Below are 19,066 nucleotides of genomic sequence, written 5' to 3'. Positions count from 1 at the left end.
AACATATGACAATACAAACAAAAGAAGTTTAAAACACCAGAATATAAAGAATAATAGAATACATACATGTTCATGTGAAAAAGTACTTGCAAAACAAAAGGCAAACATACATAGTCATTCATTATTTGGACAGAAAATACATTCTTAATTATTTTATGCCATAACTGATCACACATTTATGCTCATTTAGAATAAATGGCAGATTATGCTGTAATGACTGAACTTTATAATTATTTCAAAATTTTGGGCGAAGCCAGACATCATCGTTACGTGTGGATAGTGTAACATGTCTTTTTCTTAGAGATGCTAGATTCATTAGAAAATCTTGGAAAGCTACAGGAAAAGTAAAAAGAGCGGAGCAGGCGATAAGGATACATATATTTTGCACTAATCATATTGTAGCTTATAAAAGCACTTCACGTGGGATACTGGTAATCAAGGTTTGCAATATGTCGCATGATTCTTTTGAAGTACACCTATCTTTGGAACGTTTCTTTTTGTCATTGTAGCCCATACTAGACCACACTAGTTAATGTATGAAGCAAACAGTGCATGATAAATTTGGATTTTGGCCTGTGTTGGAAGATGTCAGCAACGAGATAAGATTCCCGTCACTGCGACTACTTTTCTACAAACATCTATGTGTTTATCGCAATTGAAGTTTGAAGAAAACGTAACGCCGAGAATTTTGTGTTCATTCACTACTTGAACTTCTTGGTCTTGGCATCTGACAGCATGGCATGTTTTGACTATCTTATTTTTAGCTCTAAATATTACTACTTTCGTCTTCATTGGATTTATTCTAATGTAATTCAAATTGGACCAGCTTGCTCATCTTTAATACATCTCTACATTGTTATTATTAACCAAGGGTCCCGTTGCAGTCTTTGACTTTGGGACCCTCGTCTGTATATTGTATTTTACCAAAGCATTGTATCTGAAGAATAATAAACTGAAACGGAGGCTGTCGCACCTATGCGTACAGCTGTGCGAGTTAGCAACTGAGATCGCACTGTTTTGGAGGCAACGCGGGTCGAAGGTCACCATCGCCGGCAGAGATGGTGTACCATTTCCGACGCATCCTGCGACAGGGACACGCAGCCTGTAAGTGCACCCCAACCGTCGACGAGCTACATACAGTATGGCGACTCAAGGCTCACCAGACCAATCGTCGCCCGCACGTCGCACGATTCAGACGCGCCTCGAGCTGCGTTTTGTGTCAGCGGTGACTGCAGAAGTGCAGGCATGCAGCATTTGCGACTCCCTTTGAGCAGTGTCAAGAGGAGCATTGCCAACTTATGCTTTGGAAATGCTCTAAAGAAGTCTTGAAACCATAAGATCTATACAAGTCTTATGGATCAATCGGGAAGGTTATCAGCAGCAGGGTTTCCGGAATCAGTGCAAGTTTCGGTCGTCGAGGGACTGCTAAAAAAGTGCAGGTCAGATAGCACAACTCGGGACACGGCAAATCAAGGGACGAAACGTAGAAGGAAGGTAGCGGTAGTGCCCTAGCTGCATAGAACGGCACATAAACTTAAGAAAATGGCTAGCCGGGTGGACACAAAAGTGGTCTTTTCCGCACCAGAAAAGCTGGCAAAAATATGTCGATTGACGGACCCGTACCGTAAGCCAGCTGCCGGATGCTCTACAAATCATTGAAAAGCGCCAGTGGGATGCGTAGAAGCTGTTGTATATGAGCTTCTGCTGTCCTGTGGGAAAAAATACATCGGACAGACAGGGAGATGTCTTAATGACCGATTATGGGAACATTGCCAAAATGTGAAAAATAAGCAACACGGTCATCTGTCGGCCCACTGTCAGGAATGCGGCTGTGCGCCGGTGTATGGATCCTGCCGAGTTCTTGCGAAGCAAAAAGATAAAGATGTGCGAGAGATTATTGAGGCTCAGGCTATCTGGCGGAATAGTGACACGTGTGTTAGTGCCCCTTCAGTCGATTTGTTAGATAAAGAGACGGCTTTTTTGGATGAGTAAGATTTGGATAAGGTGGCGCCACTGTGCATAGGTTATATAGGTGTAATTCCTGAAAATCAAGTTGTTGAAGTTATCGCATTGTGGTGTCGTCTCCCTTCCGTTCTTGTTTGCTAGCGCTAAATATGCTTTCAGTTTACCAACACGCCCAACAAATGGCAATGCTGTAATGAAGACATCCTAATGAAATTTTAGATTTGTCTCTTTATTGCAATGTGCAGTGTCAGAATGTCTACCAAGTTGACATTTCGAAATTCCCTGAGTTTTCCAGGTTTTCCCTGAGTGCCAGTGCCAAATTCCCTGAGCGACACAGAACATTGTTTTATGTCAAGAGACGGGCTAACACCACGTCGCCTGATGGCGTCACTCTCTAGTAAGCATGCTAAAAAATTAAAAAAAAAAAAACGACTTAGTCCAGTTTGAATAGTAAGGGGTAGTGTTTATTTTATTAAAAAAGAAAACAGAATGCAGGAGTTAAGAAAATGGTCAGCGAAAGCTAGATATATTGGAAAAAATGCGTAAAACTCATAGTGAGACATTCTCAAATACGAATAAAAACAAAATGCATACAGAAGCAAATATTTTCCAAGGTGAGCTATTTCTATCAATTTTATCCCAAGGTGCTGGAGACTCCGTATAGAAGGCAAGTCAAGGCGGGAGAATGCCTCTGAATTTTATAGTGACCCATCGTAAATAGATAGTAACTAATATTCATTAATTGTACAGTAAGCCGTGCTAAGTTTCTTCAATAAATATATTGAATCACGCGCTCAAATTACTTGCAAAGGTTAATTATTGGGCCCAAGCATTGCAAGGGAAGAAATAATCTTTTGTAATTACTATTGAAACCCCCCACTTCGCTTTCATGAAGGCCCTCTTTGAAGGGACGTCAAAGAGGGCAATGCCTTTGTGAAAGCGATCGTTTGAAGCGATACATTTCACTGAGAAGTGGAATAGGTGTATCTCAAGAGAGCAGAATGTGCAATTTATTCAAAGCCTAATGTTCACTGTCTATTCCATGTAACCACTACACTGTAATGGCAAAAATAAGTTGCATTCGCAAATGTTATGCTTTGACTGAAGGGGATATTGCGAGATTCGCAGTTTGTTTCTCCGCTGTTCTCGGTGAGCTAAAACAAGGCATCTTGTTTATTTCTAGGGGAAATTAGGGGCATGGTATGGATAAGGTGTCGGCAATGCTCCAAATGGGTTATGGTTAAATGGCATTTTCAAGTAGAATAGGTATTCAAGTGGTCCATAGCCTTACTAGTCTGTTTTGCGAGCGGTGTAAGACTTAGACTGCTGCGCTTGCATAATTACAATAACAACTGAGATAAAATTGTGCGAACATAAGGGAAACAATGCGTCAAGTTTATGTGCAATGGCAAATACATGTTGATCAAATACAGCATCAAAAAATTGTGAAGTGTTCGAAATTATCACGCTACTGCTATCGTCCCAAGAGAGTTTGATACTTTATACTTTAAAGAATAGGCAGCATTTCAAGTGGAATGTGTCGCATAGTTTTAATATTTCTGGGTTATCAAGAAGCATTACGAATAATCATTGAACCCTCATTTATTGTTCTTACTTTGTCATGCGTGATATATTAGTTTCGGCTGGTGTCCTCACTGAACTAAAGAAGGCAGCTTCGTTAGGTTTGGTGACTGTAAGGACAAATTAATGGGTGATGTCGAGGTAAAGTTCAACATACATGGCTTTCGTAATAAATTACGTATGCAAGCACTCCAGCGTGTTTCAGCGTGTCTAACAAAAGCTGAAGAATTGAGCCTGCTGCTCTGGCAGCACTATAAAAGCCGCCAAGACCAAATTTAGCGAAAATTGGTGATGCCCAATGGAAACTTCCTGTGCGAAGTGGTTGGAACAAATACAGCCTTTGCAAAAATTTTATTATTCAAGCATTATAGCGTGTGATATGGCCGCTATCAACTATGCTTCTCGGTGTCTTGACACAGCTGTAGTTTACAACAGGTTCATATTTTGTGGAATGTGGAGGGAGGCCATTGTAACTGCAATGTGTTATTGCTAGTGTTGACATAAAGATATTAGGCAGTTTTAGCACCGCCGTGTGGTAAACATGATAACGGCAACCATACGTCGAATGTCACTAGGCAAGCCTATACTCCATTTCATACCTCAGGTGCAACGCTGTGGAAGCTACGCACGAAGTCCGGTTACCAAAATTTATTACTGCGCGCGTTTCCGTCTATACGGTTCGCAGCGTGCCAGCGGCGTTTGCTCGCGCGAGCATGCACGTGAAGCTGCCGCGACGGGCTGCAATTAAAGAATGGCGAAAAGAAAATTGATTTAAAAGAACGTGTTAGCAGCCGTATAAGTACACGGATTGTTTCTATGGGTAAATTCTTTTTTTTTTCATTCAGAACTCAGCTTATATATGAAAAGTTTTCTCAAAAATCGGGTCAAGAAACACCGAACTTTTTCCAAGTGCGAACGCAGCCACTGCAAGAAGTATCTCAAGCCTCCACAGCGTTGCACCTGATGTATGAAACGGAGTATAGCAACGCTAGCAACAACGCGTTTCCGCATTTGTCGTTAGGCTACCCGGCTATCGCGGAAATGGTCCGAGCACAGCACAGTTGATTTCGTCGGCACGAACTTATCTCTCCTCACCGCACTGCGCTGCAAGCTTCTTGTCCTTCGGGAACCTGTGAAACACCACATCGTCTTGCCCGCGTGTGTTCGCGCAGCCGAATGCTGCACAGAACGAGGGCATGTTGGGCGCCCTTGGCTGTAGGCACTCACGCAGCACAGAAGGAAAGAACAGTTTACGAAAATCGCAAAACAAACGTGAGCGGCGGCGGCGACAAATCTCTCGTAGCGTCGTTCAGTAAAGCGCAGGACGGAAAGAGGCATGTCAGCGCATGCCAGCACGCCGGTCCGGCAGCTCGGTGCCCGCCAGTGACGTCACTCTCGCCGGTTCTCTCCTCTGGCAACCACTTCACCCGGCGCTCCGGGAAGCGATGGGGGCGTGTCCGCGGGGGTGATTTAGAAAGCGATTTCTGCCCCTTATATTACCAAAACGAAGGAAAAAATTTCGGAACCGTAAATTATTAGGTCTGTTCTTCCCAATCCCAGCAATTTACGGAAATTGAAAACCGTTTCAGCTTCCCTTTAAATTTGGCAAAAATAAAGGGTGCGTTATCACCAATATGTAGGCAAACTTCAAAGATAGAGAACTAATTATATTTTTAGTACACTACGCATGTAAGCTATCCGGAGTTTTATGAATGCGTTTTGCGAACAAAGAATTTATCCCATTGCCCTGAAATAACTGTGAACTCAAAAGATATCAAATCTAGTGGAAATTGAGTATGTGGGAAGGGTGGGGTGTTATAAAGCACTAAAGCATTGCGTAACTCCCTCAGCAGTTGTAATGATGGTTTTTAACAGCTTCACTGGACATCCACTGTCGCAGGGCTGGGATGGCGAGTCCATTTCTTTTATGTGTGAGTGAATATTGCAAGTAATTTATGTTGATTGTACGTTGTCGCCTATAACCTCAACAGTACTATTACCTAAACTAGCGATACATTTATGTTGTAGACTTAAACGGAAAGTACAATTCTTTGTTGAATTATTTAAATTCTTTGTAGCAAATGTGCCTTTTTATGTACGCTGTACTGCTGCTACTGGGTGCAGTCCAAGACCACTGTGGATGCACTCACTGCCTTTTGTCCCTGTATCATCTTGAGATGTTATATAGTTGCAAGAGATAAATGCAAATTCAGCTCATTTTTCAGGCCCCCATGGTTCACCATGTGTGATTGAGAAATAGGTCCCCGTCGGTTAAATATACTTATAACAGAAGCACTTCCAGGCTATTTCACTTATTGTAATAGCAATTGGTAATATATATATATATATATATATATATATATATATATATATATATATATATATATATATATATATATATATATATGTGCACACACACACACACACACTAGAAATAGTTGGTACGCCACTGCATGTCTTTTACTGTCACAGCATGTCTAATAAAGCTCTGAAGGCCTGCCAGTACACTTACTAGGCACATCTGTGCTCATCCTGTAACAGGAGGCAGCAGGTGCACGCACATTTAATTAAGGAATACATATTGTGTCCCGTGACAATTGCCCCTTCCCACGCTTGTTGAGCTTCACTGCAATAATTTGCGCACGCTTCACCGTGTAATATTGCTGTAGTGAGGCGAAGCTGACTTTCGGCAACCAACATTATGCAACACGTCATGCTTTCCGAGCTTCGAAGCCAATCACGAGGACCACAAAGGCAGAGTCGGTGCCAATGCTGGCAGCGGCGAATTCTTTCAATGAAAAACATGGCGCAGAGCGGCAAGAAGCTTAATAGCAAACGCAGAAGCACCTAAGCCTAGCGTTGCTGCGGTGGTGGCTACGGCTGCCAGCGGATGAGCGTGCGAGAGCACCGGTTCGAGGAGCGACAAGGAAATCAAAACGGCGACAGTGGTGGTGGGTTTATTAATGCCGTTTCGGACCTGCCATGATGGCAAAATGTCCGGAAAATCGGATGGCGAAGGGTTCTTGCATCCGAAATTTCAGACGTTATTATACACAGGTTCTATGGGGTACGTGGTGATGCCGCGAAGTCGTCCGAATTATCGGGCGTCCGGAAAGTCAGTCGTTGACTAAACACTGGCAACTCCTACTCGAGCCACCTTTACCGCGACTTGCTTTCCCTTTAAATAAAATTACAGCTAATATTCCCTGATAGAAGCGCAAATTCCCTGAGTTTTCTCTGAGTTTTTCCAGACTATTGAAAATCCCTGAGAATTCCCGGTTTTCCCGGTTGGTAGACACCCTGAGTGTGTGTGCCAAATTTCAGCCCTTTCTGTTAAGAAACAAAAAAATTATTTCTGATCCCCTTCTCCTCCCTCAAGCACATGCATGTCGCGTTCTCTGAAAGACATAAGGACTGGGATACCTACCTTCCAGAGATCGGGTTTGCATTGCGATCGACAGTGAACCGCTTGACTGGGTGTGCGTCCTCTTCTCTGAACATGGAGAGAGAGCTGCTGAATACGATGGATAGAGTTCTCGCGGATTGCAGTGGAATGTCGGTCGCGCCGGCAGCATGAGCTTAATACGCGATGCACCTACGTGCCAAGATGACGGAAGCTTTACACAAAGCACACCGTAACCATTGCACTGCTATGGTGCAACAGAAGGCGCAGTACGACTGCTCGCATCGAAACGTTCGCTACGAAGTGGGCGAGTGGCTGCTCCACGTGGCGACCTGCCACCTAGACACCGCTGCTGGGACGGAAAATCAGCGAGCAGCATAGCCACCAGCAGCGGAGCAGCAAGCCACAAAGACGACGACTGGCAGAACGACTGAGGATGCTGCGGCGATGGCCGAAAACGACGGTGGGAAGGCGGCATCGGGGGCAGCGGCCAACACCCTGCATGCGTTGTAGCAGCCCCAGGAGACTGAAATGGCAATGGAGATCGGCTTTTGGGCCATTCCCGACGAATAAACCGGCGTCCGAATGTTTTGCGTCCGAGGGCATTCTTAAGGGGAGGAGGATGTGGGGTGCACCCGCTCGCATCTCCTCCTGCGTACTCGCGTCGTCACGTTCGCAAATGGCGGACACGCCGAGCTGGCGTAGACAAGAAAGAGAGGCACTACGCGCCCTCCCTTTCTCCGTAGCTCTTGTGACGTGCGTACCCCTCCCCCCACCTCCCCCCCACCCCCCCAGCTCGCGGGAAAGGAAACGTTTCCGGCGGGCGAGGTGGACGTTCCCTCGCAAAAGGTAAAAAGGCATAAAAGCACGCCACCGGAGGAGACTCTCTCTCTTGGACGGCGAACACCTACGCCGCAGGGACGAGATCACCTGCTGCAACCCGTGAGTGACCTCGTTTGCCTGACCCAACCAGGCAACAAGGCAAGCCTATTGATTACTATTACAGAGAAGACATCCCTCTGCCCGTGTTCTTTATTGCTCGTAGCAATAAATGTTATTACAGTTGACGCCGCCGGTTGCCTTATTCGTTCAAACCCGACGTAGCCGCAATTTCTGCGCTACGGGTTGGGGAGTACCACAAAGCAACTGCGTGGAGCTAGATCCGGAGCTCGCCTTCAGCCTTAGCCGCATGCAGAGTGGAACCTCCACACCCTATGGGCAACCAAGGGTTCACACGGCGACAGGGAAAACACATTCCTCAAAGCTGTCGAACACATCGAGTCATACCTAACCACAGCAGGAATGAGATGTTCTGGCCAAAGCATGCTAAGAAACATCGAGCCCCACCAATACACCTCGAGATTGCCGGGCAACCTATAAAGCGCGCCCCGACAACACACTTACTAGGTATGCACGTCCAGAAGGACAACAGCGTAAAGGTAACCTCAGAGAAATTAAATCACATTATAAGAAGCATCGCATAACTCATCATTCATCACCAGAGTAGCGCTTCGTAAAGATGGTTTCACAGAGGATGAAACCTTAAGATTGGCACAAGCCCTCGTCATCAGCCGTGTAACGTACGCACTCCCGTATCAAGTCAAGTGCAAAAGTGAGACTGAGCGCATGGACACTTATAAGAATAGCGTACAAAACGGCCTTACCGCTACCGTCAAGCGCAAGCAGAAAGAAATTACCAAGGCTATGAGTATACAACACCTTTGAGGAGCTAGCAAGTGCCATGCTCATAGCACAAAGCCTCAACAAGACACAACAGGGAAGGCACCTTTTTAACGGCTAGCGTACACGTTGACACCTCAGTACTGCAAAGAAGAAACACAACTCCTGCCTAACCAAATTAGAGAGAATATTGTAGAAGACCCTATCCCCAAGAACATGCACCCCACCAATAAGAGAAGAGAGCAGCGTGTGCCCGCATGTTGCACAAACACTGTTTCAGAGACCCAACCATATACTACATGGACGCTAGCCTGTATCCCTCGTCGCCACGTCGTGGACCCAAATACACAATCACCGTCACCAACCAGGAGAACCTGGTAGCCTCTGCTTCCATCCGCACCACACGCAGCGCAGCAGCAGAAGCACCAGCGATTGCTCTCGCACTTCGCGATGCCGAGAGCAAGCAAAGGTCTGCTCGCGTCCTTATGAACTCACAAGCGTGTTTATGCATGAATGGAACACCCCCTACAAAAGCCATTCGAATCCTGGGTCGCTCGCTAGAATGGACCCACGATATCGTCTGGTGCCTCGGGCAAGAAGGCCTGCGGGGGAACGAAGAGGCGGACTGCGCAGCTCGAGGTCTCACTAGCCAAGCGGCAAACCACACCATTCTTCAGCACCCTACAGACTGATGAGTGACCCACGAGTTATTAACCACAAGTCAACAAATACTGCAGGACCAACGTCCCGAAAGAACACAATACGGTCACCCATACAAAGCTCTCAAAAAACTCCGTGCAAGGGGTTGGCGCCGCCTGCAAACAAACACATACCCGCACTTGTCTCATCTACATGCAATCTCCCCAGACAGATATACGTCCCGGAGATGTCCCTGGTGTAGCAACCACACAGCGACACTCGCGCACAAAGCACACGAATGCACCGACCGTCTGGGCGATGCGCCACAAGTCACAGCACACACACTCACTAGGTCTTGGGAGGTGAGACTCTCCGAATGAACGCAGACTACATGCACCTGGGAAGCCGACTGGCGACCCTCAACCAGGCCTGGTGAGCCGCGATCGCCAGTGGAGCCCTGTCAGAGGGAACCACCCAGGAATAAACAGCGCAACGATTTCTGTAATAAAGTTACACCACCGCCACCACCATTCCGACTACATCACTGTGGCATTGCTCCTTGGGCCCGGTCTAGCCCCACATTTCTGTCAGCGGGCACTGCCCAGTGGCAGGTAGGCAAACACCTCACCACTTCAGCGACACAATGCCCAACTGTCCAAGACAGTGTCCTGTGTCACGCTGTTCTCAGTGGAAAATCCGAACCCCGCCACTCGCACCGGATGTTGAAGCCACGTCAGAACCATGCAGGCCGACGTCTTATGCCATGCTAGGCCGAATATTGGTTACAGTCGGAACATTCAATTCCGAGTGACTGCATGTTGCTTGGCTAGTCGAACTGAGGGGAAGGATATAGCTAAGGTCTAGCTAGATTTTAATGTAAATAGCTAGTCTTGGGAGCTTTTTCGGGTGTGCGTGAGATAAATCTTTTTAATATGTTTGCATCGTGTCTGTCTTTTTCTGGAACGCTAAAATTCGTTAGAGTAATGTGAGAAATACCTGCAAGCATGATTCATCTAACTGCTTGCCGACTTTTTGCTTTGCAGATATTCAGCACATCTTAGTGAATTTCGGGTGTTGCCCCAGGGGAACTTGTGTGAGAAAAAATGTTGACTTTTTCATAGCCCTAAAAAAATGCTGTTACTATATCTGTGCTTTTATGCTGAAATTGTTATTAGCACTGAAAGGCATTTCATGGAATGGCAACACTACTGTTGGAATAAACAGCATCAAGCCCAGATACCAGCCACCAACCTGGTGTAGATCTGCCGTCGAATCGCACCCAATGTATCATTTGTGTGGGCAATGATCTCCAGGTCTTCCACCTGTCGTCCCTGGCTTGGAAAGCGCACTGTCAGCACAACCTGCCTTCCACGGTGAGCCCTGAAAGAAATTTAGAACAACGTCATTCCTCTCCCCTTGCAGCAACAAGGCCACCATATATCTACGCCCCGTCTAAAAAAGGGTCCCCGAGCCACCTCCAATATTTTGACCACATTTTAAATAAGCATGCCCACTGTGAACAGAAGAAACCATTCTTGGCAAACATGGCAGCACTATGAAACACGGAAAGTCACAAATTAAAAAAAAAATTATTTTGTGCCTGTTTGGACCCTTCTTCATAGATCCTGACATGAGCAGGGTAAATGTTGTAAATTGTCAATCGATGAGAGTGTGATGGAGATGGGAGAGAGGCTCGCTTACTGTGCACCACTGATCCTTACGTTGCATGCAGTAAGCAGACAACCGCGGAGTCCTTCCAGAATGCGACCAGTAGCTTTGGCTGCTCTGCACAAGGCTGATGACAGTACACGGCTTATGGGGAGGATACGGAATGTGAGCGAGAAACTATTCTGGCCGTATAGTCCTTTATGAAAGTGCCTGTAACTTTTCTATTACATCATTTCAAAACATTCCTGTGCAGTACATTATATGTGTACTGGTACACAGCTACACAATATACAGTGGAGTCTTGATGATACGACCACGGCTAATACGACTTTCCGAATTATACGGATGTTTCTGCGGTCCCAGCCGAGCCCCATTACTTCGCAATGTGCTAGAGAACGGTTGCTACGAATCAATTCTCGGCCCGCGTCGGTTGATACAAAAATTACCGAAGACACTGGAAATTCTAAAGTGTGCTTAGCGAAAGCCAGTCGCTGCTGCCACCTGCGCTCGAATTCATTCGCTTTGGTGTTGAGCGATATCGCCTGTCGCTTTCGTTCTGATTCCCCGCCTTTGGTACCTGGCGATCTAATCAGTCGCTGTTGGCGTTTCAGTTCTGCCTCCCTTGGTTTCGTATCTGGTAACATGTTCAGTCATCGCATGCGCACTCGCTCCTTGTTCTTCTGGCGTTTGGTGTTGGGGGAATCCGGCGTCTGCTGCCGCTTCCTCGAACAGCTTGGCGCGGAATCACTGGGCCTCTTTGGGGCTGTGCGTCTCTCTCACTCGACTGCAACGAGACATCTGGCGAAAAAGCGGCGGTGCAGCTGCAACCACCAACACATGGCCGACGCGCGCGCGCTCATTCTACCGTTACTGTGTGACGTCACGGTTGCCATGTGCAGCAGTGCCTCCCACCGGCGCGCCGGCTGCTAAGGAGGGGAGGAGGTTGCCCCGCTGCGCGGAAAGGCCACAGTTGGCACGATTCCAGCGCACGGACAGACACGACCGCGAGCATGAGCCAAAGCTTACGCTGCCCCACCTACGGATGCAAAAGAGAACAGCATGCAGTCACGCGATTTTTCCCTTTCTCTTTTGGTGCGGAGGCGTGGACACGACGCCGGAAAGCGCGGAGGTTGCAAAGAGTTTGAAGCGGTGGCGCTTTTGTTGCTTTTGTGCATTTCCTCCTTTTCCACGTGCCATTGGACGGAGTAGCTGCTGTGCTTCGGAACACGTTCTTTGTGTTAGAAGTGGGCGACGGCGAAGATCCACCACCAGCGGCTGAAACGCTGCACGCGCTCAAAGTTCTGAGGCATGCTATGGCCACGGATGAAATCAGCGACAACACGTGCACGCGTTTTTATGGATTTGAACAAAGTCTGCTAAGTGACCTGACAAAGAAAAAAAGGCAGGTCATTAGAGACTTCTTCTTCGAGAAACAAATACTTTTTACATACGCGTGCCTGAGTGAGTTCACCTCCAACTCTTTAATTTAGCTAGTTTTAATTGTTTCGATGATACAAATTTCGGCTAATAAAATATTTTTCGTGACCCCGTGAGATTCGTATTATCGAGATTCCACTGTATAACAACTTAATTTGTTAATGAAAAGCAACTTTTTTTTTCTTTCACTGTGCGATTTATCGCAAGAACTTTTTCAACAAAAACTATGTTTCTGCACTGTTTCTTTGAAAAGTTATACAGCAAAACCTGATTAATTGAACTTATTGAGGGTATCAAGAGAATAATAAACAAATGCTTACTACATTAAAACACTTTTATTTACTGAATGAACCAGCAAATACCGTTTTTATTTCAACCAAAAGTCGTGTGGAAGCTACAATTCTTGTCATCTCGCGACTGATTAGCGCTTGCAGCGGTGAAGGCACTGGGACTTCATTTGCAGCACGGCCATGGTACAAGGCCCACATTTTCAACTGACACATGCTTTTCAGTAGTGGGCGCTTGTCCCAATTACTTTATCCCTGCTGAGTTGGTTGGCAATAAACCATCTGTCCATCACGAGGTAGCCAGCAGGTTTGATGCCACCATGGAGGCCGGAGTAGAATTGCCTTCCGCCTTAGACGGCTCCCTCTGTGTTAGTGACATTGAACGGTAAGCATTGCAACAGTAAAAATTAAATTACTGCACGCCTCGCTGTGACTACTGTGGACAAAACCATGTTCGCTAAGGGGCTGATGGGCAAGAGCTACAAACACACTGTGGCGCAACCTGGTGGTAGACAACCAAGTAGACTGGGTAGTACGGAAAAGATTCTGCCCTGAAGAGTAACACAGGTCTCGCTCGTTTGGTGCATTGTTTTGAGTCCTGCGCATAGTTCTCACACTTGAAAAGTGCTTAAAATGTATGTATGGCATTGTGAGCTACCGCCTGCGACGTAGGTCACAGACTGACAAACCCGTCGACTACACCAAGCAACGTGCCTCCCCCAAGCGTTGTCACCACCATCATTGTTGCATTTTGAATTGTCATGGGCCTGACACACTGAAGCTTTGAACACTGTGTACCGCAACTTTGTGGGTAGCAATGAAATTCACTGTGTAGTACAAAAGGTCAGTACTTTTCACTGGGTTACGCTGTCACCAGATAGTACACCTGGCCTCACTTGTTTTGTTTGTGTGTTCAGGTTTTATGTATTGCGTTATTTTAGTGTTCAGCTACCAGAAAAGGCACCTGCATTTGCCGAGAGCAGCCTGTGGATCACCTCGTCGTAAATGCGCCCCGTAATTAGGCAGCAGTTCGTAGAACAGTACAAACTGTTTCAGAACACATTGATGAGAAGACAAGCCAAACAAAATCGATCGTATGATGCATTACAGAAAGTCAATTACAGCATGAAGCTGGGGACTGTACATAAAAAAGTGCTGTTTAAACATCAGTTGCCACGTTATGTGTTGTTGTAAAGAAATGAATGGCAATGGCTGCTGCATTGTTCATTCTCTGAAACCAAAATGACAGCGCATGAGCACTATGGTTATAGATGCTCAATCACGGTAGTATTTATTATTGGCCATGTCTGGAAATGTGCTTTCGTGGCATAAGCCCGTGTGTGGTTGGCAACCTTAATGTCAACGCCCACCCTAACCGGTCAGTAACGGTGCTAATGCCAGCAGGTTATTAATTAATAAATTAGTCTGATTATTTGATTCATTGTTCAGAAGCCACAGTTTCCAGTTGATGCACATTAAGCTAATAGACACACACATTTCACATTGGGAGGATATGGTGTAGCAGTTAGTCAGCTCCAAATCTCATTCAAATTCTGGAAGACCAGCGCTCAGACGAAATACAGAAACAGTGTGTTGACTATGTGGGGATGCTTGACTCTCACGTGTCCCCTGATATCTTGTTTTCCCACATAGCTCCCGTCTCCTGCAGTGCGGCTTCGCCGCGTGGCCTGGCGACCGCGGCGGTTGGAGTGGTTGAAGCGCAGTGCGAGAGATGGCGCGAGTGTTGCGCTGCTAGCGCCCCCTCACTGCGGGGTTACTTGGGTGCGGGTAAGACAAGGCGCTCTCTCTTTGGTTCGGGACAGCAAGCAGCGCGGACGTGCCGCGCGTGCGCTGATCCATGCTTCTGCGAGACCGTCTCACGTGGCTGCCTTCGAACGCGCCACCGTTTGCGTGAGCGTACACGTGAACGACCAGGCGTTTGGATCCAGCATGGGGCGAACATATTCGCTCGTTATCCGGTCGCGGTGAGTCGGACTTCTAGATTTGTCGCGCGCCCATCAGCATGTTTTGTGGATAGTGTGGTATTGACCGAATGTGGAAGTCAGACTCCAGCCGTCCCAAAGTAAAAAGCTGTTTATTTAGCATATACAACCAAATATATAATGAAGAACAGAAGCGCCCCCTGGGGAATAAAGAACTGAAATGAATAACGAAACTGCATATAACATACTCCCTCCCTTATTTTGAGTGGTTAGTTGTTAGTAAGTATTAGTAATGAAAAACCCCAAAGCATGCACACTGTTCTTATTTACACATATTTACAAGCTATGTACACAGTGACAGAACACATATTTACAACACAATGTCAGACCGCGAACTAATTGGTCTGATAGTCTTGGAGCCAGGCCGGTGGCCGGCGCTCTCGGGTCGGCCGCGTTGGACGTCGCACAGGCAACGGGCTCGTTGACTGCTGCTGTGGTATGCCAGGAGACAGCGCCTGCGTACTAGGAGGAGGAGGCTGTAGCACAGCAGGCTGCAGCACATCGGGAGACAGCGGCTGCAGCGTGGCAGGCTGTAGCGCCTCAGGAGACCGCGGCTGCGGCGTGGCAGGCTGTAGCGCATCAGGAAGCTGCGACGTGGTGGGCTGCAGCGCATCAAAAGACCGCGGCTGTGGCGTGGCAGGTGGGCCTAGTTCCCAGGTGCCCCTCTCTGGAACCCTGGAAAGCTTGGAGGCATTCTACGTACGGCCGTCTCCAAGTCGGAAAGAGGCTGGTCCCCTCCTCTTGATCACCTCAGTTGGTAAAGAAAAGGCGCAGTCTCCCTTGAACCGAAAGGACGGTTTTTTGATGCGGACAAAATCGCCTACGGCTATCTTCATCTTCTTGGCGGCTTTCCTTTTGTCCGTGTAGTGCTTGGTGCTTTGCTGCTGACGCCGAACCCTTTGACGAAGTCGCGTCAACTCCTTGGCTGGATCTTCCGCAATTGCTGGTGCCGAGAAACCCACAATATCCAACCTGGTTCGGGGCATTCTACCATGCAGCAGAACTGCTGGGGTGACCCCGGTGGTGGCGTGCGGAGTACAGCGGTAAATGGCAAGGTATTCTGTGACAGCTTGTCGAAGTGGTCGTCTTTCGAGGAGTGAGACTTGAATGAAGTTTTTCAATGTGCGATTGAAACATTCTATTTGCCCATTGGCTTGGGGGTAGTATACCGAAGAATGTGAAAGACTGATGCCTCTGTTTTGCAGGAAAGTTATGAACTCACGCGAAGTGAACTGAGGTCCATTGTCACAAATGATTTCTTCCGGATAGCCTTCACGGGCAAAAACACTTCTTCAAAAGTCTTTCACGGTGCTCGTGGACACTTCGCTGCAAAAATACACCTCTGGCCATTTAGAATGGTAGTCAACAAGCGTTATAGCAAATCTGCTGTTGTAAGCTGCATGCTCCAAAGGACCAACAATGTCTAGGCCAAGCTTTTGCCATGGTCGCTCAGGCCATTCAACAGGTTACAACGGTGCTGGTGATGTTTTGGCAGACTTATCTGCCTCCAGGCAGATATGGCAGTTTTTTACTGCCGTTTCCACTTGCTTATCCATTCGTGGCCACCAGAACCGCTCATGCAGTCGCGCCTTCGTGCGCGTGATACCCGGATGTGTCTCGTGCGCGGTGCCGATGATCTGAGCCGTAAGGGACGACGGAACAACGAGGCACTCTCCACGCAGAAGCAGGTTATCAACAACAGAAAGTTCTTCCCGAATGGCGTAGAATGGTTTCGCCTCTTCTGGTATGAACTTCTTTGGCGGCCAGGAACTCAGCACGAATGACTTGACAGTTTCCAGGCAACTGTCGTCGAGGACGGCCTGCCTGAACTTCTCCTTAGTCACGCAGGCTGGCGGAACAGCTTTGTTACGGGGTTGCGTTCTTGACGGTGTGGAAATAGAGCAGGATAGCGGGTCAACAACAGTCGGCTGCGGAGCAATGGACGTGTATAAGCACTTGAGAGCAGAACCCTCAATGCGAAGATCCAAGGCTTTAATGCAGTCTAGACCGATCAGAGATGTGCCTCGGTGAACAACATAAAAACGTAGCGACGCTGTGCGGCCTTTAAATCGAACGTCTGCTTGGAAACAACCAAGCACTGGAATCAGCCGTTGAGAGTAGTCAAACAGACTAACATGCGGAGCAGGCAGGAGCGTAACGCTCTGAAAATATCAACTGAATTCTTGCTCCGACAGGATTGACACAGATGACCCTGAATCAACAAGGAATGTCAAAGCGACATTCGCGACTTGCACTTGAATATGAATTCCGCTACGCGCGGAAGGTTGCACAGTCAAAACTTCCTCAGCACTGCTGGAAGACGAAACATCTTCATGAAATTCAACTTCACGGACTCGGTCTTGCATTCGGGTTAGCTTGCGGTTGCATACCCTTTGAAAGTGGCCCTTGAGACCGCAAAACGAACAAGTCTTGCCTTGCGCTGGGCACTGCGGCGTTGACGCGATGTGGTTCCGCGAGCCGCATCGGAAACAAAGTGGCGAGCCGGAGCGGCTACTCTGTTCTCGGTTCCGCTGAGGGGGCGGTTCCGCTGCGGCGCACGTGAGCCGCCCGCGCTCCTCGTTAAATTCTGCTCTAAGGTGGCTGCCGGTTGTGAATTCCTTTTTTTCGAAGAATGCGACGATGGTTTTCGACGCTGCCGCAATGAAATTGCTTCGACCGAAGCAGAAAGCTCCTTTAGCTCTTCAGCCACCTACTCAAACTGAAGTGCAATTCGAACAGAATTCTCGAACGAAAGTGTGGAACCCTCGAGCAGTAACCGCTCACGTACGCGAGTGGAAGCTACGCCGGCAACGAATTGGTCCCGCAGAGCATCATCTTGCGAGGCAAACGAACAATGTGACGCTAGCTCCCGTAGAGCGGCAACAAAGTCATGAACGGACTCGCCTGTGTGTTGGCTGCGGCGGTGAAAGCGATGACGCTCGATGATAACGTTGCGCGACGCCGAAAACTGGTTCCGTAATGCGGCGAGTGCAGAGTCGTAACCGTCAGGAGGGGCCACGACAGACTTGTCAACGGCGAGTGCTGCGGCACTTGGCGCGGCCGGTGCTGCGGCGTTGGTCTCTGCATGTAGCGTCTGATAAATACGCTGGCCTTCCGCCCCCAAACAATGCAAAAGAATCGCCTTGCGTTGCTCGGGCTTGAATGCGGCGGCTCCAGATGCCAGCAAGTACACGTTGAACATCTGCTCCCACTGCTCCCATGGCAATGAGGGACGGCCGGGCGTCGGAAGGAAAAACGGTGGCGGAGCAAGCCCGGTGAAGCTCATGGTGGGCGGATACGGACGGCGCAGTGGGGCTGGGGGTACGTTCACGAAATCCTCGTCGCCAATGTGGTATTGACCGAAGGTGGAAGTCAGACTCCAGCCGTCCCGAAGTAAAAAGCCATTTATTTAGCATATATAACCAAATATATAATGAAGAACAGAAGCGCCCCCTGGGGAATAAAGAACTGAAATGAATAACGAAACTGAATATAACAGATAGCAACTCGGCTAGCAGGCACTGATCTATGAAAGGTGCAATAAATGCCCTTGTGATTATTTGCACTACTGTGTTGTTCCTTTGTCCCAAGAGCATGGGTGTGAGAATCCCACAACTATTAAAGGGAAGCTGAAAGCTTTTCCAGAAAAAATGAGTGAACAGCAGTATGTCGTGGTTTTCAACCCTCTGAATTCGAATATCGCATCGAAATTGAGCGAAAGAAAGCACAAACATATTTTATTTCGACAAAAAGTGCAGAAGCAGACACGCCCAGCTCACACGCCTTGTTTCCGCCTGTGATTGGTCGGGTGCCTCGTGATGCCAACAATGGTGTTTGTCCGGACCGACTGCTGCCGCTCCGCACAAAGCACAGTGCAAGGTAGTTTGGTGCTTTTTTGCTGAGACTGTCATGGAAAATTTCGAGAGTTTGCGTTTCTCTGAGGAGTTCGGCGTTAAGTCCAAACTCCACGAGAGCGATATTGCGCGCGCAGGTGACGGGCGACGGCTTCGAGCGATAAAACGGGCCGTCGCTTGAACAGATCGCTCGGTGTTGTCGCTCGATTGGTCGTTTCTAGAAATCTAGAACTCGTCACTCGTCGCCCGGAACTGCTATGAGCGACTAGCCAATAGTGCGAAGCCGGAACTGGATGTACACAACTCAAATACTACTGTTTGTCGCACGGAACGAGCAAACTATTAAATTTTACACGTGTAAGAATAAGAACCTAGTGCAAGACCTTGAGAAATATTTTATGCTCCTTTTTCAGTAAAATACATCAACTGTCACGCTAGTTTCGGTGCGTATATTGCTGCCCTCATACCGGGAAGTCGTCGCTCAAAGCCGTCGCTTGCGTGGAGTTCGGCTAGCAGGCGACGAATGAACGTGCCAGCCATCGCCTCGCT

General features: G+C 47.8%; 1 protein-coding gene and 1 pseudogene across 7 annotated transcripts in view; both read right to left on the bottom strand.

Moving 5' to 3' along the window:
* Nucleotides 1-19,066, bottom strand: part of faf (ubiquitin carboxyl-terminal hydrolase-like faf) — a 758,782-nt gene that overhangs the window by 417,202 nt on the left and 322,514 nt on the right. For all 7 annotated transcript variants that reach the window (XM_065437146.1, XM_065437151.1, XM_070532615.1 and 4 more), the window contains one exon: nucleotides 10,520-10,648. In XM_065437146.1, coding sequence (XP_065293218.1) covers nucleotides 10,520-10,648 — 129 coding nt within the window. The remainder of the gene's footprint in view (nucleotides 1-10,519; nucleotides 10,649-19,066) is intronic.
* Nucleotides 14,999-18,042, bottom strand: LOC135906016 (proteoglycan 4-like; annotated as a pseudogene).

Source organism: Dermacentor albipictus, chromosome 1 (genome assembly GCF_038994185.2).
Source record: "Dermacentor albipictus isolate Rhodes 1998 colony chromosome 1, USDA_Dalb.pri_finalv2, whole genome shotgun sequence".
Lineage (NCBI taxonomy): Eukaryota > Metazoa > Arthropoda > Arachnida > Ixodida > Ixodidae > Dermacentor > Dermacentor albipictus.
The sequence above is the reverse complement of the archived record's forward strand: the minus strand, read 5'-3'. Positions and strand labels throughout refer to the sequence as shown.